Source organism: Rattus norvegicus, chromosome 5 (genome assembly GCF_021556685.1).
Source record: "Rattus norvegicus strain SHRSP/BbbUtx chromosome 5, alternate assembly SHRSP_T2T, whole genome shotgun sequence".
In the NCBI taxonomy this organism is placed as follows: domain Eukaryota; kingdom Metazoa; phylum Chordata; class Mammalia; order Rodentia; family Muridae; genus Rattus; species Rattus norvegicus.
Window position 1 is genome coordinate 166,053,172 of NC_141538.1, and position 25,813 is coordinate 166,078,984.

The 25,813-nt window shown below is 51.2% G+C and overlaps 1 protein-coding gene across 2 annotated transcripts in view; it reads left to right on the forward strand.

Moving 5' to 3' along the window:
- Window positions 1–25,813, forward strand: part of Ctnnbip1 (catenin, beta-interacting protein 1) — a 48,969-nt gene that overhangs the window by 14,976 nt on the left and 8,180 nt on the right. The window contains 3 exon segments of one of the 2 annotated variants that reach the window (NM_001173388.1): window positions 5,846–5,930; window positions 12,041–12,161; window positions 12,763–12,853. In NM_001173388.1, coding sequence (NP_001166859.1) covers window positions 12,066–12,161; window positions 12,763–12,853 — 187 coding nt within the window. In that variant the 5' untranslated portion in view covers window positions 5,846–5,930; window positions 12,041–12,065. 2 annotated transcript variants of the gene reach the window in all.

Sequence of the window (25,813 nt, forward strand, 5' to 3'; positions counted from 1 at the left end):
CCCACATTATGTGGGTCATAACCACCTAAAGTTCCAGCTCCCAGGGGAGCTGATGCCTCTAGCTTCCTTGGGCACTGTACTCACGTGCACACACCCACATACAACACCCACAATTAAATAAAGTTAAGAATTTTGAAAAAACAAAAGTTCCTAGCTAGGAGCAGTGGTACATATCTTTAATCCCAGCATTCAGGCGACAGAGCAGCCAAGACTACACAGTGAGATCCTGTCTATAAACAAAGTCTTATAGGGGCTGGAGATTTTAGCTCAGAGGTAGAGCCTTGCGGCCCGAGTCTATTCCAGGGTATGAAACAAAGTATCTGTAGACATTGCCAAACGTCTCCTGGGAAGTGAGATTGTGGGCAGTGAGAGCCACACTGCAGAAGGAACGCAGAATGGTGAACTTGGCCCCTGGCTATAGACAGCAGGAAAGGGTCCTTCTTAGCCTGCTGGCCCTGGGAAAGCTGTCTTCAGGAGGGTCCTGGACCCTTTTGGTTTGTGTGATGATGGTCTTTGGGCCTTGCTCTGAGCCAGGGTCACTACACATCTCCTGGGCTCTTAGGGAGCTCTCTGTACCCTCCCTCTGTTGTAAAGGTGGAGGCTTTATCGGTGCCCATACATACTATATTGCACATACTGTACTGATGCTCCTCCTGTGACAGGTGGGGGTCCTGGGTTCATCTGAAGGACTGGCACAGCCATGAATGGGACAGGCAGGCAGCTTGTGGTAGACAGTAAATATGTGGAGTTAGAGTCACTTCCGAACCAGAGGCCTGTGGTCAGAGAGACTGGGTCACCATACATGGGCTTCACAGCTATCTCCTACTTGATGAAGTCTCATACACTGGGACTAAAGTAGGGCAGTTAGGCCTTCGGAGACCTACTGTGTGCCTCCCCCCTGCCTGGAGACCTACTGTGTGCCCCCCCTGGCCTGGAGACCTACTATGTGCCGCCCCCCTGCCTAGAGACCTATTGTGTGCCTCCCCCTGCCTGAAATAGTAATGAGTTCCAAGTGTTTTTTTTAAATGCTTCCTTTCCTAGCTTCTAATTTTGTTTTCAAAGCTATGAAAAATTTGTAATATATACCCTTTGCTAAACTCACCAATTTTTCTGTGTAAAGAAGTGTTGTTATTTGTGTTTGTAAAGGCACATGGCCATGTTTAAGATGGGACACACGTGTCGGGGTCAGAGGACGACCTGACAGCTGTTTTTCTCCCACTGCGGGTTCTGCAGATGACACTGAGATGGTCAGGCTCATGTGGCAAGGCCCTCTGCGTGCTACTCGCCAGCCCAGTCCTCCAGTTTTTGCTGTATGCACTTCATGTTGTCTGTCAGCACACCCACAAATTCACAGGACACATGAGCACTGTGTGTGCACACGCGCATGCATGCCTTCATACACGTCCAGTGTTCATGTCCCAGAAGCCGCTGAGTTTTGCGCTGTACTTCCTGTCTTATTCATTGAGACAGGGTCTCTCGCCAAACCGAAAGCTGCTTACTGATCTTTCTGTCCCTTCCCACAGCTGCCGGGGTTAGAGACACACATGACCGCTTTCCTCTTTATATATATTTATATATATTAACACTCCCATGTTAGTGTGTGTGTGTGTGTGTGTGTGTGTGTGTGTGTGTGTGTGCCTAAGTGCTCAGGACCCAGCTCAGGAACTCTTGTACTCCTTCCCAGGCAGCAAGTACTCTTAACCCGAGCTGTCTTCTCAGTGCAGAATCCAGAGTTAAAAGCAACCATGGAAACCAGAATGCTAGGTTTGAGAAATGGCCCAGAGATAGGAGGACCCAGGTTTGGTTCCCAGAACCCCTGTGGAGACTCCAGTTCCAGGGGATCTGAGCTCCTTTTGCATCTGCTGAGAGGACTGCATGCATGTGGTGTAGTCATAGATGCAGGGAAGACACCAGACATAGAAATAAAGAACTAGGGGTTGGGGATTTAGCTCAGTGGTAGAGCACTTGCCTAGCAAGCGCAAGGCCCTGGCAAGGCCCTGGCAAGGCCCTGGGTTCGGTCCCCAGCTCCGGAAAAAAAAAAAAAAAAAAAAAAAAGAAAGAACTAAGATCAAAAACACCACCACAGGGTATTTCTCGAGATCACCACAGTGTCCTCATTACACTCAACATGTGTGACACAGACACATTATTATTGTGTTTTGCATTATTGTCAGTTGCCCAATAATAACACTTTATAGCTCTGCCCTCTGCTTATAGGATGCAGCTCGAAGCAGGAACTCAGATCCAGGCTCTGCCTTGAGTCTTCTCATAGCCTTGGGCAGATTGCTTAGCTTCCCTGAGCCTCAGTTGCCTCATCTATAAAATGGGAATAATTCCTAGCTTGCAGGCTTGTGAGGTCCAAATGTAAATAAGACAATGCATAGAACATGGCTGAGTCCGTGCCGGCACTTGGGAAACGCCAGGCAGCATTCGTAATTATCACTGTTCTGTTGCATGGCCTGGCTTTACAAGCAGGAAGCAGCCGGGGCAGATTTGAATTTGGGTTGGCCTCCTCGGGACACATTCCTAATCCCAAGCTCACATTCCGATGGCACTGCACCCTGCCTGAAAACTGCATGACTCGCCTGAGCCTCATCAGGAGCCAAGCGGCTGCAGGTTAATTACCAGGAATGGAGCAGGTGAACTTCCTGTGGTGCCACGTGTTTGCTATGACCCTGGAGGACCTGAGGTGCCACCCTGTGCGGGATTCCCCCAGAAGCTGGGACTCAGGCCTACTCCCTCTCCTGGCCCAGAGCACGTTTTTTACTGACTTACTGGAGGGCAACAGAGGAGCCCACATGACCTGGGTTCAAGCTGTATTCAGGCTGGAAAGGTCTCCTGTGTCTGCATCCGTGCCCTCACGGTGCAGCACACGGGGTGGTGGTGACGGAGACAGAGTGGCTTATTTGCAGAGCTAGGGAAGCCCTTGGCAAATGGCAGACCAGACCCTGCTTCCCACACACGGTTTGACACAACTGTCTCAAGTAGGTATGATCTTGCTTCCCAGCAGATATTGTTTCAGTGGCCTCACCTGCAGAGCGTGGTGCCTGCATCTGGTGGATCGTGTACACCATACAGGTGGTCATCCTACAGCCCACAGGGCAGCCCGCAGTGAGGACTGGGTCTGTTAAATATCCTCGGAGACCCCCCATAAAACATCCCCATGATTGGGGCACACTGGTGAGAGAGCCACCTCTAGCTCTTAACCCTTTCGTGCCTCTGACCCACTTGGGCCTGGTGTTTGAATTTGGAAGGAGAATGAAGAGAAAGAGGCTTGGGGATTTTAAGCATGTAGACTTTAAAATTCCTGTTTATTTATTTGTGTGTACTTTGTGTGGAAATCAGAGGGCAGCCTGTGGGAATAAGTTTTCTCCTACACACACACACACACACACACACACACACCCTGGAGTTAACAGATATACCAATCAATATTTTTGATTTAGTACACTGAGTAAGTGTATGAAAGCATCTTGAGCCTCAGTTTTCTCCTGGCGCCTGACTTTCTGTGTGCTGTGCTGCAGCCTGGCCCTTCCTGCGTTGTTACCTTTCTGGGCATCTGACTCTCAAGGCGTCTCTTCCCCAAGAGCCCATTCTTGCCCCAGGACCACTCAGGAGACCTGATGCGTCCCAGGCCTGGTTATTTCCATTCTGGTCCCAGAGATTTTTGGAGATACTCACTGTGTGCCCACTGTATCTGAAGGAAGGGTTTGTCCCTGTCATCTCTCTCTGTGAGCTTCTCAGTCCTCCTTTTCCTGTGGGCTGTGACTGGGCCCCCAGGCAGACTCCTCACAACACTCCCAACAGCTCCAGTTCCTGGAAGTCTGTCCCCAGGAGGCCTTATACTTCCGTCCATGTTCTTTGTCACACGCAGTGTCTGAGAAGCATTGCTCTGAGTCTGCCTTGAATGGAGTCTATCTCCCTCACCACAAGTTGAGAATACACAGAGAGATCAACTTGTGATGAGGGGAGATGGACTCTAAGTCATGCATGGGGACCCTTGTTAGCATGAGGGCCCTTGTCAGCATGCAGCCTCCAGTGCAGCCTTCAGTGCAGGAGACCAGCCATCATCCTGTGTCCACCTGGCTGGGAACAGAGCCAGCTCCTGGAGCACAAAAGTACCCAGTGCTGCCCAGGACCTAGGCCTCATGAGCCTCAGTTTCTTTCTTTGTAGTCTGGGACCGTTGGCCTGATTTTTAAATGGATAGCTGGCTGGGAAGGCCTGGGTCGTCCTGGCCTTCTGATGCATTCACTTAAGTCACAAAGTTCCCACTCCTCCTTGGAAGGTCCCGAGCCCCGTGGACAGGAGGGATAATTAGTGGTCATGGCTGTTGAAGAACTAAAAGCCTCAGAAGTAGGAGGTCCTCCTTTCATCTCCTTTGAAGGAATGTGAGGACTTGGGTGGAAAGTTCCCCAGGGTTCCTTGGTATTTCAGTGCTTTGATATCTGGAGGAAGAAGAGAGCAATTAATGCTATAAATGGCTTCTTCCTAGGGTTGCTCTGGTGGTGGGTTGGGTGTCAGGCAGGCACTTCCATCCCAGCCATCCTTAGACACAGCACACTCAGAGTGGTGTCTGACTGGGGGAGACGGTTGAAGTCCCACATGTGGGGCTGGGAAGATGGCTTAGTGGGTAAAGGCAGTTGCTACATAGACATGAGGACCTGAGTTCAAATTCCCAGCACTGTGTTTAAAAACAAAGGAATGGCCCCATGTGCTTGTCACCCATTGTGGGATGGCGTAAGCAGAGATAGGCAGATCCTAGGAAACTCTGTGTGTGTGTGTGTGTGTGTGTGTGTGTGTGTGTGTGTGTGTCTGTGTGTGTGTGTGTCTGTGTGTGTGTGTGTCTGTGTGTGTGTGTCTGTGTGTCTGTGTGTCTGTGTGTGTGTCTGTGTGTGTGTGTGTCTGTGTGTGTGTGTGTCTGTGTGTGTGTGTCTGTGTGTGTGTGTGTGTCTGTGTGTGTGTGTGTGTCTGTGTGTGTGTGTCTGTGTGTATGTGTCTGTGTGTGTGTCTGTGTGTGTGTCTGTCTGTGTATGTGTGTCTGTGTATGTGTGTCTGTGTGTGTATAGACCCCTTTGGAGAACTGTATTTTCCTTCCTGCATCTGGCTCAGAACCCATTGTCCTCGGGTTTGGCAGGGTTGAGAACTTGGAGACCACTCACTGCTAAGTGGGTACAAAGACTGGCACGCTCTAGTACTCTGGAGCGATGGCACTGGTCTCCTCAGGAGGCCACACTTCTCCCAGGTTAGCTAGTACATGTTATCCAAGTGATGAAGTTGCGGAAGCCAGAGAAGCTGCTCTTTCGTTCTCAGAAGAGGTGTTTTAGGACAGACAGACTGCTGCCAGGCTTGTCAGCATGCAAGCCTCAGTCTTGCCTCCTGCATGTGTGACATGTGTCTGTACCAGAGGACAGCTGCAGATGTCAACTGCATACACCGGTGGACACAGTTGGAGCACATAGGAGGCTAAAGTTGATGGACCTGGCCTTGTCATCAGAGGTGTTTGGTGGGTGGGAGGTCATCTGTCACAGTGAGTCACTCTGGTCCCATGTTTTTAGATAGAGTGACTAGCCCAGAGGAGGGGGTGTGTGTTGTGTGGAGCAGCAGACCTGCCTCAGCCGGAAGTGCGAGGCCTGGTGCACACTCAGCACCCTGTCTTGGAGGTGTGAAAGCAGGCTCCCTGGGCTTGCCTGACACACAGGTATTTCTAGACTATGACAGAGCCATGGCCACAGGCTCTGCGCCAGCCGTTCTCTTCCCTCAGCGTGGGGGCGTGCGCACGGTCCTGCAGCAGCAGCCACTGGGCCCTTCAGGCTCCTCCCATGACCATGTTCTATGTTTCCACAGGGCGGCACCTTCCTATTTCTTCTCAGCCACAGCCCTCCCCTTAGAGTTCAGCATCTGTTTGCCTGAAGTTAATTTCCAGAAGCAGGTAAGGACTTGGGACAGTGCTGTTGTGGAGGGAGGGTGGGGAAGCCTTGAGACCATACTCCAAGGGTGAGCACGGTCGGTCATCACCATAGTCACCCATCACCTTTCTCCGTGGTCCCATGTGATGCTTGTTTCTTCCAGTGTGGGGGTTCTTTTTCTTTCCTGTTTTGTTTTGTTTTGTTTTGTTTTGTTTTGTTTACTTGTGCTGCTGGGACTTGAACCCAGGACCTGTGCATAACAAACACGCTACCTGATGGTAGGTTCTTACAGTCAATGCCACAGTGCTGCTGGGTTTTCAGATAGTTTACTATTGTGTATGGTAGGGACAGTGCCACGGTGCACAGGTGACTGTGGTTGGGTCTCTCTGTCCACCTCTATGTAACAGTTCTAGGGATCAAACTCAATTCACCAGGCTTGTGCAACAAGTGCCTTTATCTGCTGAGCTATCTGGATTGCCCTGGGTCAATATTTTCTATAAACTCTATGAGTTTTATGATTTTTCTTTTGTTGGCTATAAACCTTGTGTAAACGTATACTCTTAAAACTTAGGGTTGGGGATTTAGCTCAGTGGTAGAGCGCTTGCCCAGCAAGTGCAAGGCCCTGGGTTCGATCCCCAGCTCTGGAAAAAAAAGAAAAAAAAAAAAACTTGCCGAGATGTTTGTTTCTGTGGTGCATGGCAGATGGAGCTCAGGGCCTTGTGCAAGCAAGGCAAGTGCTTTACCATGGAGCCACATTCCCAGCTCTCATGCCCTTGTGGGGTGTCTGTCTGTCTTTGCCTGTCTGTGTCTGTCTGTCTTTGTGAGGGTGTGTCTATGTGTATGTACATGTCTGTGTGTGTCTCTGTGTGTATCTATGTGTATCTGTGTGTGTGTGTGTCTGTGTGTGTGTGTGTCTGTGCCTGTGTCTGTGTTTATGCTGCCTATTCGCGTCTTGGAACTAGGGTCTGCTGCAGCCTGGGCCAGCCTCAAACTCACTAAGTAGCTGAGGATGACCTTAGAATTCCTGTTCCCGGGTTGGGGATTTAGCTCAGTGGTAGAGCGCTTGCCTAGCAAGCGCAAGGCCCTGGGTTTGGTCCCCAGCTCCGAAAAAAAGAAAAAATAAAAAGAATTCCTGTTCCCTCAGCCTCTATCTCCAAGAGATGGATTGTAGGTATGCACCACTCTGCCTAGCTTCTTTTTAAAACATTTGTCAGATGCTTTAAAAATTACTTTTGAACCAGGCATGGTGGCACAGGCCTTTAATCCCAGCACTTGGGAGGCAGAGGCAAGTGGATTTCTGTAAGTATGAGGACAGCATGGTCTACATAGTGAGTTCTAGGATAGCCAAGGCTATGTAGAAAGACGTAGTCTCCAAAAATAAAAAATTAAAAAAAATGTTTTTGACACAGGTTCTCATTTTATAGTCTAGGTTGACTTGAAACTCACTACATAGCCCTGGGTAGCCCCCAAGTTAGAGGGAAGCCTCCATGCCTAGCTCTGATGGTGTGGGTTTTGCTTGGGTTTTTAGCAGAGTGTGTTCCTGTCTGTCTGTGGTAGGCCTGAGACTCAGTGTGTGGATCAGGCTGTTTTAAGCCTGTGGCCATCCCCCTGCCTCCACTTCCCAAGTGCTAGGATTACAGGTGAGAGCCACACCTGGCTTCCTGGTTTTATCATGAAAGGCAATTGGTGCACCCCAGAGGGCAGTGACCCCTGTGACCCGGAGGACCCAGCTGCTGTAAACCCTGAGAGCTCACAGCTGGGCCGCAGCGAGCAGGATGCTCTCCTGGGCTCAGTTTAAGGCTTCTTTTTTATGTTTTTCTAAGCAGATGCAAGTCCCCCGTTGTTATAAGCTAATATTTGTTTGTTTTTAATACATGTGAGTGTGCAAACAGCACTAGCTTCAGGTTTATAAATAACAGTGAGCACAAGTGGTTGTCCTTGTGACCAGGGTCACTGAAGCAAGTCAAGGGAGGCCAGCCTATCAGCTCCTCATCAGCTGATAGAGACCCACACAGCAGCACCGGCCACCCACGTTCTTGGTTTTCCTGCACTGCCTCCTAATCTTCTAAAGTGCCACCGCTTGGTCCATGTAGGTCTGTAGAGGCTGGGTGGGAAGACAACATCCATGTCCTTGACGTCTCCCACACTCCGGTGCCCTGTCAGCCCGAGATCTCAGTTCTCATCCCTGTGTGGATCCTGCATAGTGATTGGGAGCCTCTTTCCTTGTCCTGTCCTGACCAGCCATGCTTCCTGTGGTGGAGGGGCAGGCTCAGAACTACCAACTGCATGGCACGTAGTGCCTGTCTGTGTGTCTTGATCCCTAGTATTTGTATGTTCTCGGTCAGATGGAATTTTCTGGCATGGCACAACTTTATCCATAACATATGGTTTATCACCACACAATGGGAAGCCACAGACGCTGCTCCTCCCGTTCATTCACATAAGAGACAACTGCTTGATGTTTCTTCCCACTTTCCCTTGTCTGCCTCTCTCCTGACTCCTGAGAAATTTTCTTAGTGGTAAGGAAGCACTGACCTGTTTTTAGGGGTGGGGTGTGTGTGGAGTGTAATCCCTAGCTGAAGCCATTCTTTCTTTTGATTCGGAGCTTGGATGAATAATTAGTATCTAAATTAATTGCTGTTTGAGCTTATGTAACTTAGGCACATTTTAATGGAGACCAGTTCTTAATCCCTACTGGGGAAACTAGGAATCCTCCAGTGACATTAATGTACTGCTTGACAGAACCATGATCAGAATTTAATAATGTACTCGGTTCAGGAGGCACCAAACCTAGCAAGCTGTGCTGTGCTTGTGGCACATCCGTCTGAGGCAGTTAGGGTTTCTCCTCTTCAGTGGTCAGTTTTCTGCACATTGACACCCTTACTGTGAATTAGGACAGACTTGCATCAGTTATGACGCTTCCTCGAACATTTGGCCTGGAACATGAAGGGCAGGGACCTGTGCTCCACTTTCTATCCAGAGCCAGCCCTGGGCGTTCCTTCCTTCCTATCTGCAGCAAGGCAGGGACAGCAAAGCATGGCTGTGACAGCCCCAGCGGATACTGCCACCAAGTCCTTGGAGAGCTCAATCCCTAGGAGAGAACTGACCCGGAAAGTCCTCTTCTCTGCCTTCACTTGTGCACTGTGGTGAGCACACAAACACACAAATACAGAAATTCGTGGGGCTGGAGAGATGGCTCAGCGGTTGAGAGCACTGGCTGCTCTTCCAGAGGTCCTGAGTTCAGTTCCCAGCAACCACATGGTGGCTCACAACCATCTGTAACGGGATCTGATGTCCTCTTCTGGTGTGCATGAAGATAGCAGTGTGCTCATATATAATAAATAAATAAACCTTTTTTAAGACAGAAATACATGTAAGCAGAATGCTAGACGACAGGAATTTTTAGAAATGCTGAGTCAGGATCCTTCTGAAGTTTAGGAGACAGTGCTGTACCAGGCAAGCTTGTTGAAGTGAGAAGACCCCACGGAGCCCTGCTGCTGTAAACCCCGAGAGCTCACAGCTGGGCCGCAGCGAGCAGGATGGGCTGTGCAGTCCATGGGGTGGAAGGGTGAAGCTGCGGGTCAGAGCGCTGTAATATGCACCCTGTGTAAAATGACTGCATGATGCTTAACAGTGGCGTTTCTCCAGCCAGCACTGCACTGCAGGATCCTCCTTGGGTTAACAGGAAAGCTCCCATGCGTTTGTGTATGGTGGCCCCTAGTGGCTGTTCTTGGCGTGTCAATGCGTCTTAGGGGCCAAGCCACTGAGACCCAACTTAGATCCACTGAGACCCACTGGGCCTTTGCGCACAGAGCAGAGTTGGAAGATCTTGCTCATGGGAGCTCCGATTCCCAGTCTGAAGGCTTTGTGGAGGACTTCCAGTGTTTTCTGGAGATCACAGTGGCTCAAGCCATTCTAAGTAGAGTCCTTTGGAAAAGTTAAATTAGTTTATGGGACTCTAGGTTAATACTGTTTGTTTGCTTGCTTGTTTGTTTGTTTGTTTAAGACAACATTTCTCTGTGTAACCTTCACTGTCTTAGATAATTTCTTTTAGACAAGGCTAGCTTTGAACTCACAGAGAGCTGCCTGCCCCTGCCTCCCAAGTGCTGAGATTCGAGGCAAGCACCACCATGCCCAGCTTGCTTGACTCTCTTAACATAATGACACTGTTTCCAAATTGGTATGGATGTAGTAGACAGGAGATCTGAGACCCATTCAGCCATTGGGCACTATTTACCCCGTGCCTGTTGGTGCTAGGCCCTAGGAGAACGGGCAAGCAGAGTGGACGCACCCTGGCCTGCCTTCCAGCACAGAGGAAAGAGACAATAAGCAGATGTTCCAACAAGACACTCAGAAAACTAGGACAGTGAGACAGGGCTGTGTGACAAGAGGTGAGGGCGCAGGATTGGCTCCCCTAGAAAGGTACCTTGAGGCTGAGATGAAGCCAGCTCTGGCCCAGGTGGTGGAACCCAACACAGAGGCTGACCAGCAGAAGACTAGGGAGAGCTTGGCTGCAGAGGGCACAGCGCTGACCACACGGGGTCTCACAGGCAACCCCAGGACTAGGACATGGATTTTCAGGAAGGACTAGGTGGGGGTGGTGTCATCTCTCCTGACCTGTGTAGACTGTGATAGTCACTCAGTAGCAGAAAGTAGCAGTAGTAGAAAGTAGCAGTAGCAGAAAGTAGCAGTAGTGGACGGTGTGAGCGGGCTATGAGCCAAGGCCAAGTAGTAGTTCAGATGGAAACAGCAGGGAAGAGCCGCAGCATCCATACTCAGTCCAGGCAGGGGTCACCATGAAGCCATGCGTGGTCCGTCCCCAGAGCAGCAGTGCTGGTGCCTGAACTAGAGTGAGAACAGGTGAGATGAAGGAGAGAGAACCCAGAACATTCTGCTGAGTTCTGCAGCAATTGAGTCCATACAGAGGCTGGGGTGTGCCCTGGAGATGAGGCTTGAGGCCACTGTGCCTTTTCCCAGGCCCTAGTAGTTACTCTGGCCCCTTCCTGAGCCTAGCGTGGGTTGGAAGGGAGTGGACGACAGAAGAAAGGAGTGTGGATTCTAGGGCTCCAAGGGTGGATATTGTATCAGTAGAAGGAATCCCGTGCTGTGTCAAGTATTCAGCATGATGTCAGCCCCATCTGGACAGGTTTCCAACCTGTTTCGTGGGCTTTCAGGGCGAGGGCCCCATTAGGCTTTTGAGCAGCTGACGAGCAGATACTCGGGAGCCGTCGCCCAGGCTCTGGCACATTCCCGGGTACGCCCTTGGCATGGAGTAGTGCCTCGTCCAGCATGTCCCCGTCTAGGACTCATGGGCCACTGAGAGTGGATGGTGTGAGGACTGTCCTTAGCCTGTCAGTCCCACGCTCCCTCATTCCCCGAGTGCAGCTCCTTGGTAGCAGGGCTGCCAAGGCCCCGCCCCACCAGCTGCTGCGTTATTTCTGACTTGTCCAAGAGTTCAAGTGTGTAACCCAAACCCCTAGATCCTCCTTCTCTCCCCCAGCTCCTTCTGGAGGAGGAGGCTCTGGGCTGCTCTCTCGGGCTGGCTGTAGCTCAGGCCAGTGACACCTGGGCACAGCCGCTGGCCTTCACAGCTATCTTCAGGAGCTGTCCTCAAACAGGTGGGGTGGGTGTGAGAGGGTGGCTATGGCAGCCCTTCCAGTGCCCTGGGAAGACCCTCTAGAGGGACTCCTTGGTGCCTTGCCCAGGAGCTGGCCACTTGAGTTCAGTAGGGGCTTTGCACAGGGTATTGTTACTGATCTCTGGGTTTCTTAAGCCCAGGGCCCCAGAGAGCCACCTCTGATCAAGTCCCTTTACTTGTGCTTGCTCCTTGCATTGAAAACCTAGAACTCTTGGGGCTTCGTTTCTCATTCGTCCTGTGGCTCTGAATAGAAACCTTGGCTGTTCCCCGCAGCCTCTGCTCTGGAATAAGAGCTCCTCAGCTGTACTACCTGGGCCTCAGGTCAGAAGGCATGGAGGGCCCACCACCTCCCCTACAACCTCTCCTGTGCTTTCAGAAATGAGGTCCCTACTGGGGAGGGTCTGTTTGAGAAAGGGCTGCATCACTTACAAGGGTTGGTATTAGAGTATATCTCATCCTGATAGTCTCCCCATAATGTTCCCCGTCTCCTTACAGGGGTCCCCAGAACTGGGCCACGGGGATGAACCGTGAGGGAGCACCCGGGAAGAGTCCGGAGGAGATGTACATTCAGCAGAAGGTCCGCGTGCTGCTCATGCTGAGGAAGATGGGGTCAAATGTGAGTGCCTGGGGGCTGTCCAGGAGCAGGGCCTGCTGCCCTGAAGGAGGGAAGGTACAGCTGCAGTTACTTCCTGGGGAGGGCTGTGGGCCTGTGGATTAATCTCTCTGCTGCCAGTTCAGGAACCCCCAACGCAGAGCCCACACGCTCACTTTAGGGAGCATTGCTGAGGTTATCTTTCCACTCCATTTTTATTTTGGGCAGGGACGATGAGGACTTTACCCCTCCTTTCTGATCCTCAGTGACCTCAGAGAGGCTTCTCTCCTGGGGCAGATACGGGGCAGCTGGGCAGGGCGACCACTGGAGAGAGCAGTAGAGCAAGCACAGGGCATCTTTTGAAAAAGAAATGGAGAAACCCGAGACTGCTGATGGCCATTGGTGTGTGGCCGGGGACTGGGCTTTCATATCTACCCCACCCCAGAGTAGACACTGATCTAGATCCAGAGTGGCAGGCATGTGAATGTCGGGGACCAGGACGGGAGCAGGATGTGACTGCTGGGACAGATGCCAGGCATAGAGGGCAAGGAGCAAGAGGGGAGGTGCAGGGGCAGCAAGTGCGGGGTCCACGCTCCTCTCTCATCTCAGCGCTTTCACCCTGCAGCTGACTGCCAGCGAGGAGGAATTCCTGCGCACCTATGCAGGGGTCGTCAACAGCCAGCTCAGCCAGCTGCCACAGCACTCCATCGACCAGGGTGAGCCAAGGGCCAGGCACAAAGCTGAATGGGTGGCCTGGGAGTTCAGGAAAAGGGGAGCAGACAGTGTTCCTTCCCATGCACAGGCTCCTGTCTGGTCCCAGCAATGGGGATCCAACAAGGCATGTGGTGATGTCTTTCTAGGCCTGGAGGGAGGAGGACGAGGTAGAGTGTCTGGAGCCTTGTGCAACCACAGAGGGTCTGGTTATTGCATCCCTTAACCTTCAGCCTGTTCCCTGTCTGCTCAGCACCTAGTTCAGGGACCACGAAACTGCTCAATGTTCTGAGATTTCTGTCCCTGTCAGGGACAACTGTGCAGGGACTGGTGGGCCGGCCCTTAACAGGAAGAGGTGGCTCAAAGGGCCTGATATCTCTACATGCAAAAGGGATCCTCACAGTCAAACCTTCACTCTGGTGTTTATTGTAGAGCAGGGCCTGTGCCAGGGATCGATACATAGTGTTTGACTGTTGACAGCTGTTTCTTGTATGACTTCCAGCTAGCAGGCAGTGTTTGGGGATCAGGAAGTAATTGCCCTTGACCACACCGAGGTGCCCAGGAGCCTCACTGCTGGGCTGCTGGGCTGCTGGGCTGCTAGCTCCCTGTCCCCTTGCTTCTTGTGGAGCCTCCTCCCCTCCGAGAGCCCCACCTGACTCTCTAGCACAGTGTTCTGAGCAGCGTCTCCTCATGGTCCTTTTCTGGTAGGCTTTCATGCTTGGTTGGGGCTGTACAGTATTTTAGTGAGCCAGGCAGTGTAGGTCACACCCTTAATCCCAGGAGGCCAGCTTGTTCTACAGACCAAGTTCTAGGAGTGCCAGGGCTACACAGAGAAACCCTGTCTCAAATTAAAAAAAAAAAGATACTTGAGTGGCCCGTGGCATGTCCAGACAGGAGCAGCCACCAGAGCAGAGCAGAGAGCAGAGGAGAGCAGAGGAGAGCAGAGCAGAGCAGAGAGCAGAGCAGAGGAGAGGAGAGCATAGCAGAGCAGAGAGCAGAGCAGAGAGCAGAGCAGAGAGCAGAGGAGAGCAGAGCAGAGAGCAGAGCAGAGAGCAGAGCAGAGAGCAGAGCAGAGCAGAGAGCAGAGCAGAGAGCAGAGCAGAGAGCAGAGAGCAGAGCAGAGGAGAGGAGAGAGCAGAGAGCAGAGCAGAGCAGAGGAGAGCAGAGCAGAGCAGAGAGCAGAGCAGAGCAGAGATCAGAGCAGAGGAGAGGAGAGAGCAGAGAGCAGAGCAGAGCAGAGAGCAGAGAGCAGAGCAGAGCAGAGAGCAGAGCAGAGAGCAGAGAGCAGAGCAGAGGAGAGCAGAGGAGAGGAGAGAGCAGAGAGCAGAGCAGAGAGCAGAGCAGAGCAGAGAGCAGAGCAGAGCAGAACAGAACAGAGAGCAGAGCAGAGCAGAACAGAGAGCAGAGCAGAGCAGAGAGCAGAGCAGAGAGCAGAGCAGAGCAGAGAGCAGAGCAGAGAGCAGAGCAGAGGAGAGCAGAGCAGAGGAGAGGAGAGAGCAGAGAGCAGAGCAGAGCAGAGAGCAGAGCAGAGCAGAGAGCAGAGCAGAGCAGAGATCAGAGCAGAGGAGAGGAGAGAGCAGAGAGCAGAGCAGAGAGCAGAGAGCAGAGCAGAGCAGAGAGCAGAGCAGAGGAGAGCAGAGGAGAGCAGAGGAGAGGAGAGAGCAGAGAGCAGAGCAGAGAGCAGAGCAGAGAGCAGAGCAGAGAGCAGAGCAGAGCAGAACAGAACAGAGAGCAGAGCAGAGCAGAGAGCAGAGCAGAGAGCAGAGCAGAGAGCAGAGAGCAGAGCAGAGAGCAGAGAGCAGAGCAGAGAGCAGAGAGCAGAGCAGAGAGCAGAGAGCAGAGCAGAGAGCAGAGCAGAGAGCAGAGAGCAGAGCAGAGAGCAGAGCAGAGAGCAGAGCAGAGAGCAGAGAGCAGAGCAGAGAGCAGAGCAGAGAGCAGAGCAGAGAGCAGAGCAGAGCAGGGTGTCTGCTGTGTTGAGGCTGCTGGGGAGGAAAGCAGGTCAGTCACACTAGGCTGCCATTCCCATTATCCTTCATGTTGTGGGCTCAGCCCTAGATACAGGGGTCGCTTCCCCAACTCAGAAGAGTCCTCCAGGGAACCTTGAGCAGCCCAGCACCTGGGGGCTGTGCGTGTATCACACAAAACTACATCCCGGCAGGCCTGCTCAAGTACTCTGCAGCCAAGCGTGTTTACGGTCGACCCCACCTTCCCACTGGCTCTGGAAGGAGTCCTTTTCTTCTTGATGGCTGGTCTGGGTTTCTCCACCTAGCTCCTAAGCCAGGTCCACCTGAGCACTTCAGACTTCTGAGCTAGTTCCAAGGGACTCTGTCCTCCCACATGATCCTGAGTTATTGGGTCTCTGAGTCTCTGCAAATGTCCCTGGTTCCCACCCTTAATAGGACAGGTGAGGAACCGAACCTTGGGACCAGGCAGGATTGGCCATGCCCACTATGTACCGAGGGGATACATACTGGGTTGCTAGTAGGGAAAAAATGGTTCCTATGGTGTTGAGGATCAGTCCAGAAGCCTCGTGTATGCCGGCCTATGCTCTACACTGGGTACAGCCCAGGTTTTCTTTTTTTTTTTTTTTTTTTTCGGAGCTGAGGACTGAACCCAGTGCCTTGCACTTGCTAGGCAAGCACTCTACCACTGAGCTAAATCCCCAACCCCCTGGGTTTTCATAATGGACTTTTGCTTTCAAAGTTAGTGAGTTTTGTAAAATATTTTTTGTGTGTTGTTCATGCATTCTTTTGTAAGAAGTGAAAAATCTTCTCTGGGTCCAACCTAGGGCCTTGGACATGCTAGGTAAGCACTCCACTATTAGGTTATATCCCCTTGTCTTTAAGAAGTTATATGTTGACCCAGAGAGATGGCTCAGCAGTTAACACCAAGTACTGTTTTTTGCGGATGGCCAGAGTTCAATTCCCAGTGCACCCATATCAGACAAAACTACCTATAACTCCAGTGCAGTCTAATGTCTCTGGCCTCCATAGGTACCTGCACTCACATGCACAGACCCACACACATACTTAACTAAAAAAAAATAATTCAATAAATTTTTTTTTTTTTTTTGGTTCTTTTTTTCGGAGCTGGGGACCAAACCCAGGGCCTTGTCAATAAATCTTTTTAAAAGTTACTGTTTATTATTTATTTATAATAATAAATAATAATAAAAGTTATTATTTAGGGGCTGGGGATTTAGCTCAGTGGTAGAGCGCTTACCTAGGAAGCGCAAGGCCCTGGGTTCGGTCCCCAGCTCTGAAAAAAAGAACCAAAAAAAAAAAAAGTTATTATTTAGCTGTACATGTTGGTACACACTTATAATCCTAACAAGAGTTCAAGGCTAGCCTGAGATACATAAGACTCTATTTCATATATACACACACACACACACACACACACACACGCACACGCACATGCACACGCGCATGCGCATGAAAACTCACTTTGCAGAACCAACATTTGAGAATACTACAAATATGTCTGCTGTTAAGAGGGTCACGGTTATGGCTGAGGATTTGGCTCAGTTGATGGAGTGCTTGCCTAGTGTCCACGAAAACTCGGGTTCAGTCCCCAGCACCAATCAGGCGGGTGGTAGCACCTCCTGAGGCCCCAGCACTTGGGCGGCAGAGGCAGGTACATCAGTTAAGTCTTGACTACATAGTGAGTTGGAGGTTGGCCTGGGCTACACAAGACTCTGTCTCAAAAAGAGGAGGTAACCATGGTGACCTCACTGTGCCTTGGCTCTGAAACTGCTGATGTAGCCAGAAGCAGTTGTGGGCAGATAGATGTGGTCTCTTGGGTGTGAGGCACCCATAGACACTTTCTTTGCTGTGGCATGAGTTTCCCGGATTGGGGGAGAACCATATCTGACGAAGGGTGTGGAACATGTGTGCTGCTGATACCCCAAACCTTTGGAAGTCACACAGACCCAGAGCAAATGCTACTTGAGGGGGCTTGGGCACTCTAGGGACTGTGAATTGGGGCTAGGAGGCATCCAATGTGGAAGACCCCTCAAGCTCTCTTTTATTTTCTGTTACAAATAAACAAACGTACAAATGCATATTAATATTACCCCAGGCTAGCGTATAGTCTAGGCCAGGAGCATATGTCTCTGTTCATGCTGTGACTCTGAGTGGCATTGGCCAAACCAACATCAGCTCATGTACCCAGATGTCCTGCTGTCTCTGCCTCGGTGGCCAAGGGATCTTCAGTCTGTCCACTAGGTGGCTCTGTCTCTCAGCAGATGACAAGGCTTCACCCTAGAGTTCCAAGACCTAGACAAGATTTCCAGCATCTTCCTTCGGACTGTCCCTCTTGACAAAGATCCTGAGGCAGACCCAGCCACAGGACAGGACTCAGTCTCATACACTCTTGCCCACTGAGACTGGAGGGGTCTAGAACCCTGGACTCTTCTACCCACCACGGTCCAGCTCTGGGGCAGAAGCCTGCACCGTAATGTTGACCAGGTGGTTCCTACAGTGGCCCAGTGGCCTCCCAGAACTGAACAGTGGTCCCTCCCAGTTCTCAGCTTGCCCATCTCTACTAAGCAGAGATCACTATGGCCGCCCCCTTCTTCCTCTTCATCCTTGGTGCTCCCCTGCCTCCTCCTGTCCTCTTCAGCGTATTGGTGCCTCTAGATTCAGTCCTTCCCCTTCCCCTGCCCTCTTTACCTATTTCACATGAGTTCCATAGACTTCAGGTCAGCACCTTCCAAACATCCCCTCAGCCCAGACCCCACCCCTCACCCCCAGAGCTTTCCACCCTGTCTTGACACACCCCACCTCACCCTGCGTGCTCAGCGGGTCCACATGGCCCCTCCTTTTGGCTCCCTTTCTTCCCCTGCGTGCTCACATGGTAAGGGAGCAGGTCACAGCCCAGGCTCGTGCTAAGCACTGCCATTGCTTCTGAGGTTCCGATCCTTCTGCCTCGGCGCTCCCCAACCAGCCGCCTCCTCTTAGGTTTTTGGCTTTTTGTTCTTGTTGTTTTGTTTTTTAAGATTAATTTATTTTTGTTTTAATCTGTGTATGTACATGTATGTATGCATGTATGTATGTATGCATGCATGCATGTATGTATGTATGTATGTATGTATGTATGTATACCACATGCATGCAGTGCCCACAGAGATCAGAACAGAACATGGCATGAGATCCCCGGGAACTGAGTTACAGATGATTGTGAGCCACCGTGTGTATGCTGCTCTGAATGCAGGTTCTCTGAAGGAGCGGCAGTGCTGGTAGCCTCTGAGCGGACTTTGCAGCCCCAGCCGTCCCGGGCTTTTTGTTTGTTTGAGACAGGGTCTGATGCGGAGGGTACTGGTCTTCAATTTGCTTCGTAGCTGAGAATGATGTCATCCCTTTAAATTTCCCCATTTACGTATGTGTATTAACGTGCCTGCCATGACCCATGTATATGGAGGTCAAAGGGCAGGAGTTAGTTTTCTCTTTCCGTTATGTGAGATCCAGAGACGGACCTCAGGTCACCAAGCTTGGCAGCAGAGACTTTTACTGCCGAGCCATTATCCCACCCCATCTTGAACGTTATCCTCGTCAGTGCTGGGCTTACTGACACGCACCGCCATGCGACGTTGAAGATCACACCCAGATATGTGTGTGCCAGACAAGCGCTCTACCACTCGAGCCTCTCGCCGCCCTGTTAGCTCAGTTATTCTTTAAGTTAAACCACAGCTTAAGTTATTTTTGTGTTCATGAGTGTTTTCCCTGTGTGGATGTAAGAGTGCCTGGTACCAGCAGAGGCTGTGGAACTGGAGTTATGTGAGTGTTTGGTTGTAAGCTGGGCTGCCATTTGGGTGCTGGGAATCAAATCCAGGGGCCTGTGCTAGAGCAGCAAGCGCTCTTAACCACTGAGCTATCTTTCCACCGCCTCCCCCACCCCCACCCCATTAACTCAATTTTTACAGAGGTCTGCACTTGATCTTAGCCAAAAGGCCGAGAAGTGATTTTACAGAGGTCTGAACTGGCATTTTTTGTTTGGTTGATTTTTTAAGACAGGGTTCCTCTGTGTAGCTCTGGCTGTCCCCTACTCACTCTGTAGACCAGGCTGGCCTTGAACTCAGAGACCTGCTTGTGTCTGCTTCCCCAGTGCTTGGATTAAAGGCGTGCACCACCACCACCCCAACTTCTAAGCTGGCATCTTGATTAATTTGAGTCCCCTGTTACACTCTCCACTCCCATACCCAGGGCAACTTTTGAACATTCAGAAGTCAGCACTGACAGAGCCACGATGTCACCTTGCACCATGCCCCACAGACAAAGTCAAAAGTATCTCAGTGGGTCCCTGCTACCCTGCACCATGTCCCCTCTCACACTGTAGGTGGCCCAGGAACTGACTTCAGTGCACACAGCTGTGTTCATTCCTCCTGCCTCTGCACTGGGACTCATCCTTCAACCTCCTGCAGTCCAGGCCAGGCCCTCTGCTCACCAGATACTGAGGTCCCTGAGCTCGGGGCTGAGGCCTCCTGGGTGGGCATCTATGCGGCTGGATAGACCTCACTAGGCTCTTGGTGAATACGGTTGAATGCAGTGATTGAACAGGTTCTGGGGCCAGGAGTTAGAGAGGCAGCAACTTCTGTGAGTCCCCAAGGATGCCCAGACTTGACAGGCAGGATTCTGCTTTGAACCAAAGGACATCAATGCTTCTCTGGGAAGTTGGCCTTTCTGAGATGGGCCAGCGGCAGACATGGTGGGCAATGGGTAGTGTGGGGGTGGAGAGTGGGGGTGGGGCTGCAGCTTTCTGAAGCTGGCACAGAATGCTGAGCATCTGTTTCTCGTCCGTGCTGTCCCACAGGTGTGCCTCGTCTCTCCTGGCTCTGAAGTGATGCATAGTCACTGTAGAAAATGGGAGAGGAGAGACGTAGGCTTAAAGGATCGGGTCCTACTGTGCAGCCATGGACTCTGTTTCGTTCCTTCATATGTTGGCAGCTTTTACAAGATGTGTGTGTGTGTGTGTGTGTGTGTGTGTGTGTGTGTGTGTGTGTGTGTGTGTGTATAAACTTCAGGCCGTTTCATTGAGCTCTTCAACAATCTTCAAGACAGTGTTGTTTTGGCCATTGCATGATACGCAGCATCTGCCCCATCGTAAGTTGCTGACCAGCCTCTTCCTGTTAGAGCTCATCCCTACTATTAATCACGATGGCAAGCATTTGGTAGGCTCCTTCTCTGTGCCAGGTCCCTTGCAAGCAATGTGCAAGGGTTCTCCCAATGAGTGTCACTGCAGCCCTGTGATGCGTGTTCTCTCTGGCTGAGAGGTAGCCAGCGTGGGTTTCAGATGTGACAGATGTTAACCAGCACCATCTTCATCATTTATGTTTAGATTGACCTATGATGGCTTTCAGGCCAAAGCGGGTTCATTGTCGTTTGCCTGCCTGCCTTACTTTTTCTTTCTCTGTTCTGAGGTTGAACCCAGGCTCTCACTCATGCCAGGCAAGCATACTAAGCCACGTCTCAGACTTTCATCTGTCTTTTTTTTTTTCTTTTCTTCTCTTTTCTTTTTTTCAGAGCTGGGGACTGAACCCAGGGCCTTGCGCTTGCTAGGCAAGCGCTCTACCACTGAGCTAAATCCCCAACCCCTCATCTGTCTTTTTAAGCAGGACAGCATATGACCTGAGGACCACGTATCATTGAAATGGTTATATGGGGTCACTGAGGGGATAAGGGAGATTGGGGCTCTTCTGCTGCTTTTCTGTCCTGCACCTGCAGGAGGCTTTGAATGTGCCCACTCTGGACGGTTCAGTCCCTAGCGCTACCCATGGTATAGGGCACCCCGTGAGTACCAGGTATTCCAGACCTGGGGTTTGCAAAGGCCACACTGTAACCAACTGCCCATATAGTCATTGTTGTTTTGTTTTTATAATTTAATTTAGTGTGCACGCATGCATGCACGCACGGATGCACGCACGCATGTCATGGGATGTGTGTAGAGGTCAGAGGATAGCTGGTAGGAGTTGCTCCTCCCACTCTGTGTGGCCAGAGATTGAACACCAGTTGTCAGGCGTGACTGCATCTGACTCTACCCACTGAGCCATCTAGCGGGCCCCTAAGTTTTGTTGAATTTTGCTTAAGATTTATTTTATCTTTGATTACATGGATATGTGTGGTGTGTGGAAGGTATGCGTACATATCTGAGGCTCATGGGTACATGCATGTATGAGTGAAGTGCCCATGGAATCCTGGAGGGGATGTTAGAATTCCTGGAGCTGGAGTCATAGGTAGGTGTGAGTCACCCAACGTGGGGGATGGGAACTGAACTTGGGTCCTTCACAGGGACTTTCACCACATGGGTGCTCATCTCTCCAGCCTCCTAGAGATGCTTTTACATGGCTTGGCTTGTTTTTTGAGATACGTAGCCCACATTGGCCTTGAACTTAGATTTGCCTCAGCCTCTCATGTGCTGGGATTACCCATGAGTGCCATCACACCTGTCCAGTGTCCCAAGGCTGACATGGCTTGTTCTGACCTCCTTGTTCTTTCTCAGCCTAGGGATTTAAGAGACATACCTGGTCTGCCTTTGAGAGCTACTGGTTGTCACAGTAGTTCCCTGAGCCTGGCATAGCCTTTGCCAGAGTCCACTTTCTCCAGAGATTTCCATGAAAGGGCTGTGAGCTTTCACAAGCCTGCTGGCTTCCCCTGCAGAAGCAGGCGCCTGGGCGAGGCTGCTGGAGAACCTAGAATAGTTCCTTGGGTCTCGTGGGTAAACTGACTTATTATTTAGCTTACTATATAGGCTCATTATGATAGCTGTGTTTTAGGGAAAACAGCAGGAACTCAGCACTTTGGAAGTGATCCAGCTCTGCAATTACTCCACTTGACCCTTGTGGTGCCCTGGGCTGGAAGAGGGTAGGAGAGTAGAATGAGCAGCTCCATTTCCCACCCGGTGCGTTAAGTTCTGTGGAGCCCCCTCCCCTAGCAGCAATCTGCCTCTGCTCTTTCTCTTCCTTCTTTTTTTTTTTTTTTTTTTTTTTTTTTTCCGGAGCTGGGGACCGAACCCAGAGCCTTGCGCTTCCTAGGTAAGCGCTCTACCACTGAGCTAAATCCCCAGCTTTGTTTTGTTTTTTTCTTTTTTTTTTTTTTATTTATTTTTTTCTTTCTCTTCCTTCATGTGCCCTCGCACACCCTCCCAGAGGCAGCTGGGACCCAGCTCCACCCTCCAGAGCCCCATGCCAGTCTGCGCTCTGAATGTGTGGTTACACAGTGTCAGGAATCCGTGGGAAAGGGTCTGTGGTTTGTTTGTTTGCAGTCCACATCCAGGCCCAGAGTAGCTGTTTCTGCTTCGACCAAAGCCTCGTGCAGTGGCTTCCTGGGCAGCGGCTTCTCGGCACCTCCCTCGATACATGGGCCCCTCCACTGTGGTGCCCGGCTCTCCTCTGCCCTGCCTGGCTACTTCAAGTTTCCTTCTGGGGGCCCCCAGGTGAAATCAGTCAGTGCTAGAATTAGAGTCGGCCCAGGGAGAATTCACTGTGGGACAGGAAGCACGGTCTCTTAACTTTAATCAACACTTGTGTGAGAATTACCTGTAACCCAGTAACAGAGTTGGGCCAGAAGTCACATGACAGTACAAAAATCCGTGGGGATCTGATTCCTAACTCCTGTCCCTGAGAAGAAAAAGAAGAGACAATCAGTGCGTGAGAGGCAGGCCAGCTGCTCCCGCAGCACCCCAGTCTGAGCTCTGTAGCCCAGCCTGGTGGGTTCTGTTCTTTTTTTTTTTTTTTAAAGATTTATTTATTATATATAAGTACACCGTAGCTGTCTTCAGATACACCAGAAGAGGGCATCGGATCTCCTTACAGATGGTTGTGAACCACCATGTGGTTGCTGGGAATTGAACTCAGGACCTCTGGAAGAGCAGTTGGGTGCTCTTAACCGCTGAGCCATCTCTCCAGCCCCGGGTTCTGTTCTTTAAAGCTGAGAACAAATGCTTGGAAGACATTAAAGCCCTGGCATGACTTAGACCTCCTGAGAGGTGGGCCTCTGACCTGGAGGGGAGCTGAGGGCCCCTCTGTAGCAGCTGGACAGCTCCAGTCACATTAGCCTCTCATTACTGTAAGCTCAGCATGGCGTTTGGTGACAGCCCTGTCCTCCATGAAGGGCAGACACTAGGGTATCTGTACAAATGCAGAAGAGCTTTGGCTGTGTAGATGTCCACGTGTGACTGACTGGGAGTGGGGCCCACTCAGGAAGCCAGAATGCAGGCTCCAGGCCTTTGCTCACCCCAGCGAATCACAGCACCTGCCGGGAGAGCTTGGTAACCTGCAGTTCAAACGAGGCAGGAGCACTCGGGAGTTGATCGAGCCAGTGCCACACCGAGGGCTGTGCAGGCTCAGAGTTCCTCCCTAGATTCAGTGAGTCCTAGAGATGCCATATTTTCCTAGGATGCCGCATCGTAAACAAAGCTAGCTGTGTTGAAGTTGGTCTGCCTCTCGATACTGTGGTATCTGAGGTAGCAGTGTCACCTGAGCTTAGGAATTCCAGGCTAGCTGCAGGCGAGATGTCACAGCTCTGTCTTGGGGATGAGGTGGAAGAAACAAAACAAACAACAAGGAAAGACCTGCAGGTGCCCCTGGTGCGCGGAGCCTAATGCAGGGTCTTTAGGGCGCCCTTGCGGAGACCAGCCCGTGTCACTCCCATGTTCTGTCCCGTTCTGTTTGCTTGTTTGTTTTCTGTTGCCCAAAGCCACTTATGAGAGGAAAGGATTTATTTCATCTTACAGATCACAGGCTCTCAAGGCTCCTCCCACTTGCTGTCCCACACAGCATTCTGTCTGACCAAAGAGCCCACAGCCAAGGAAGCTGACTCCTCGATGACTCACCCCACCCCCACCAGGCATCCACCCAGGGAGTGACGCCTTCCATAGCGGACTGGCCCTCCTAGATCAATTAGCAATGAAAAATGAAAACAGTCTCCCACAGCAGGTCTGGTCTGGGCAGTCCTTGAGTTGAGGCTCCTTCTGAGGTGATCCTAAGCTGTGTCGAGTTGACAGTTGAAGCTAACTAGTATTTATGACATACTCAGACTCTCTGGTCTAGAAGAGCTTATATTTTGGGGGAGACATTGGAAAACTTAAGGGAGGAGAATTAACCCCTCACCTAGGAAAGGAAGCTGTGGGCTGGAGAGGTGGCTCAGCGGTTAAGAGCACTGATTGCTCTTCCAGAGGTCCTGAGTTCAAATCCCAGCAACCACATGGTGGCTCACAACCATCTATAATGAGATCTGATGCCCTCTTCTGGTGTATCTGAAGACAGCTACAGTGTACTCATATACATTAAATAAATAAATCTTTAAAAAAAAAAAAAAAAAGGAAGCTGTAAAGGCCCAGTGCGTGCGTGCGTGCGTGTTGCATCTCAGCAGACTGGGAGGGGGACAGGGGTCTCAGGGAACACAGCTGGGATTTGACCCCACGGTTGTCCCTACACATTATTCCTAGTGTGGTAGAGTAATGGGACAGGTGCTCTTTAACAAACTGCAGATGAGTAAACGGAGACTGGGTGAGCAGGAACTCCCCTTAGATACACAGGTAGTCAGCGTCAGCCCAGGTCCTAGATGCCGCGGCTTGCTACTGTAGCACACCGAGGCAGCTGAAGCCTGGGAAGGGCCTTTAGTTGTCTCCTGTACCTTCATGAGCCTGTGCTAGGAATCCATCTCTGACAGCTCTGGGTGCTGGAGCCCAGTAGGCGCCGCTGAGACTCCTGATGCTCCCGCTGCTAAGTCCTTGGTGAATCAGAACCCACTGTTCCCATAGCAACCCGAGTGCGGTGCTACCTTGGGTAAAAAGCATCCGCTGGGAGCTTTGGGGTATCAACGCGGAGGTGTATGGAACACCTGGCTCATAGCCTTGGGCTGCTAAAAACAGCACATGCTGCCCAGTGGGTGTTGGTTTATGTGGAAGGAAGCCCAGTACAGGGTGAGCACCAGCCTTACTCTCCTCAGAAGTCCTTCCTTTGGTGGGCCCCTGGGACCTGCTTTTTCCATTCCCCAGAGCTGGAAGCTGAGGCATCGCAGTGGAGTAGTAAATGGCGAGCACTCGGTAACACTCTAGGTTATGAGCATGAGGAGGTGCTCCCCACCCAGGTAACACTCTAGATTATGAGCATGAGGAGGTGCTCCCCACCCAGGTAGTCAGGGAGGGGGCCTGAGCACCCAGAGTGGGAATCACTGGACCACTGACATCCTTGGCTCCAGCATGAGCTAGTGCCATGTGTGCTGGAAATGTCTCACTGAGCTTGGAGCTCACAAGGCTCAGGAGGGTGCTCCCTAGAGATGTGGAAGCACTTAACCAAAGTGCCCGGCATTAGTTATGACTCACAAGGGGGTTCCCTCTGTCCCCCTTGGGAGTGTGGAGTCTCTGCAGCCTTGGGGTTGCAGTTCTTTAAGCTTTTCAGGCTGCTAATTTTTAAAAAAGACTTATTTTATTTTATATTTATGAATGTTTTGCCTGTGTCTGTGTCTGTGCACCACATGAATGGCTGGTGTCCACAGAGGTCAGAAGAAGCCATTGGACTTCCTGGAACTAGAATTACAAATGGTTGTGAGCCACCAAGTAGGTGCTGGAATCAAATGGAGGTCCTCTGCAGTAGCAACAAGTACTAACCCCTGAGGCATGCTGGGACTGCAGACGCACACACCACATTCTGCCCTCACAAGACTCGGGGATTTAACTTAAGTCGCCATATCGTCAGCCTTCCACCTTGTTTTTGAGATAGAATCTCTAACTGAGTCTGGAGTTTACCAGTTGGTTAAACTAGCTGGTCAGTGAGCCCCGAGGGTGTTCGTGTCTCCGTATAGCCTAGCATGAAGGTTTCAGACACACCCTGCTGCACACCATGTTTACGTGGGTGCTGAGGATCTGAGAACATGCCCTGCTTACACAGCAAGCACTTTAGCAACCAACTGAACCGTCTTCCCAGGCCTCTAGGCTTGTACTTTGATTAGCTAGGTATAAAGTTCCCT